The sequence below is a fragment of the Triticum dicoccoides genome, chromosome 2A, assembly GCF_002162155.2.
Source record: "Triticum dicoccoides isolate Atlit2015 ecotype Zavitan chromosome 2A, WEW_v2.0, whole genome shotgun sequence".
In the NCBI taxonomy this organism is placed as follows: Eukaryota; Viridiplantae; Streptophyta; class Magnoliopsida; order Poales; family Poaceae; genus Triticum; species Triticum dicoccoides.
Window position 1 is genome coordinate 95,181,226 of NC_041382.1, and position 2,887 is coordinate 95,184,112.

The 2,887-nt window shown below is 55.1% G+C and overlaps 1 protein-coding gene across 1 annotated transcript; it reads right to left on the reverse strand.

Moving 5' to 3' along the window:
* Positions 1-1,058: 1,058 nt before the first annotated feature.
* On the reverse strand, positions 1,059-2,718 carry LOC119359079 (basic leucine zipper 2-like). The gene is made up of 4 exons (XM_037625417.1): positions 2,080-2,718; positions 1,891-1,981; positions 1,678-1,804; positions 1,059-1,544 (listed from the first exon to the last, which is right to left on the reverse strand). Exons 1-4 carry the CDS (start codon positions 2,619-2,621, stop codon positions 1,384-1,386), a joined length of 921 nt encoding a protein of 306 aa, XP_037481314.1. The 5' UTR covers positions 2,622-2,718; the 3' UTR covers positions 1,059-1,383.
* Between the last annotated feature and the right edge of the window lie 169 nt (positions 2,719-2,887).

Consider the following 2,887-nt stretch of genomic DNA (forward strand, 5'->3'; position numbering starts at 1 on the left):
GGGGAAACCCTAGGATCTGGTGTTCCAGACCGGACGATGGCGGCACTGCGGTGTCGTTTCTCTCTTGGGAGCATCATTTTGTGGAGCAGCGCTGGAAGTCAGAGGCAGGAGGTGGAGCGGCTTCGTCTTGCACGGAGCTTCGGTGGAGATGTCAAGTCATGCCTGACCGACAGGTGCTACGCTTGGTCATGCCTTGTCGGCAGGTGCTACGCACGACAGATCCTCCAAGGGCTTCAAGTTGTGTCGGCTGGTGGTACTTGGCAGCATGGCGCTGAGGTGTATCGGTGGCGACCGCGACGTGTTCAGCTGTTTGCGCGCAGGGAGGAGGTGTGGTTGGGCGCCATGGTGACGTCGATGATAGCTGGACCGAGCAAGGTTGATGCATCAGTACAGTTCTGAAGATGGAGTGGTGGCAGTTGGCGGCGGCGGCCTCTGAGAGCACGCCGGACCAGCGTGTGCCTCAGACCCGGCAAGTGGCTAGATTGGGGTCTCAGGTCTTAGATGTTAGGCTTGGCTGCGATGTCTGTTTGGTATTAGACCCAGGCTATCTGCGCCCCTTCATCAACTGGATAGGTGTAGCGACAGTTTGTTGCTTAGATGGCGGCTTTAGTCTTACTGTTGTATGACTTTGTAAAGTCTTGTAAGAATAATTAATAAAGTGGTCATATGCATCGCCCAGATGCAGAGGCCGGGGTCATCCTCCTTTTCTAAAAAACTATTGTTTCTCATTTGTACATATGTGTGTTATACATATTGTTGTGATGAAAAAAATAAACAATATGATCTTTTGCAAAGCTGTGTTGGACTGAATGATTTGTAGTGTTGTTTGATATACATGAGGATCGTAAAATTGTGTGTTAGACATGATTTATGTGAAAATATTAAAATTGTCTATTGTCTCATAGCAAAGCACGGACAATTACCTAGTCAATGTAAAGCAGGCAGGGACCTACGCATGAACCTTACATGTTACTACAAGTTTGGTCATGGGTGCAAGAAAAAAACTAGCAATGTATGAACAGTGGACGGAGAAAACATCACATTTGATTGACCAGAAATAGAACAAAACCCGCCAAGCAATGAAACCACTCGACCTCAACCAATCTGAGTTACAAATCCTTAGCTACAACCTTCGCCCAAAATGTCGGGGAAAAAATTACAGATCAGGGGAAGTAGAGAAGAATAATCAGGAGCAGACAGAGGACCCGAGAATGAACAAATTAGCAACCACCCATCGGAATGAACAAACTGAGTTGCATACATAATCTCATCACACCCCGAAGAATGCAAACCAAGCCAATGGAATGCACCAAATCCTAAAACAACAGCAAGAAGCATAGCGACAACACTTGGTTGTCCTGAGGCCGACGGGCCGGATCTTGATCATGAGGGTGCGGCGGTCCCCTCGCCGGCGATCAAGCCATTGTTGTCGCTGCGGGCCAGGGGGCCGTCGTCGTGTGCCGGGGGTTCTACGTTCCTAAGGCTCTGCTGCTGGTAGATTTGCCTCAGCCTCTCTATCTCCTTCTTCAGTGCCTCCTGATGAGCTGAGCACGCACAACAGATTCGTTCACGCACAGAGAGTTAGTTAGCAAAGGGGTGGATTGCTTTGAACTGAATTCGGACGGTGGCCGGTGAGAAATTTCGAAATAAATTGCGAGGGGTGGCAATGCCGGTCACCATCTTTGAAGATCTTGTCCCGCGCGAGCGCCGCAATGCGCTGCTTGAGGTGGCTGTTCCCCAGCGTCAGCAGTGAGCGTTGGTGGTCGAGGAATGCCACACGCGGGGACAATGCCGACACCTCCGTCTGCTCGGGAGCACAGTTTCCAGGTCAATTCATGGTGTGTGTTTTTTCTTTGGAGGCAGGGAAATCAAGCTCGAAATTCGATGGACCTGGAGCGACGTGACGCTGCGCTCAAGCTCCGAGATGTACTGCAGCTTGCGCACGCGTGACCGCTGTGCCGACTGCCGATTTGCAAGGATCCTGTGAATGTGGCGCCGAGGACGCTGGGAAATCAGACAATTCTTCGTTTCGGACCTATGCATTGTCGTAATTCTAATAGTAAAAGGAAAAAAAATCACCTCTTGACCCACTTGGGATCGACTGTGGCGGGCGAGGACAGCTGCCCAGGCGCCGCGCCATCGCCATTGCATTCGCTCTGCGCCTCCTCGGTGTCGCCCTTGTCCTGCTTCCCGTCGTTGATGCTGTTGTGATCAGACGGCGACGACGCGCTCGCCGCCTGCGCTTGCCGCTGTGGGGCCAACTCGTCGGAAAAAATGGACATGAGTTGGTTGTCGTCGAGGCGGTCGAGCTCGTTCTCCCCGATGGCGGCATTGCTGTCGTCGAGGAAGGCGATGGAGTCGCTGACCGTGCGGCGGTGCGCGCCACGCTTGGCGGCCGAGAAGTCGAGGAACTCGTCGACCCAGGAAGGCTGCTGCTGCGCCCCGTCCCCACTGGCGGGCACCGGGGGCGGGAGCGGCGGCATTGACTCGGCGAGGGAGGCGCCCGTGGAGGGGCTGCGTTGGTGATGGTTGTGGCGGGCGTGGGCGCTGTGGTGGTGCCCGCCCCCGAACTCCGGCCAGGCCGGCGCCATGGTGGGGATCTTGGGCGGCAGTTGCGCCATGGCCGGGACCGCGTGCCCGAATCAATCAACCGGCGCAGGCGCAGGCAGCGGGCGCGATCGATGGCGCAACGCCCAAACCTTTGCAGTGCCGGGGGCTCGGGCGGTAATGTAGGCTCGGGCCATGCCAGAAATTGTACGGCCCTCGTTTTCGCTCACGTTGCCGCTGCCGCTGGCCGCCGTTGCGGAAACAATGGGCGAATCCGCGAATGGATGGCGTGGGGGGTCAGCTTCACACTGAGCTAAATCGGGCAATGGGCGAATCCACG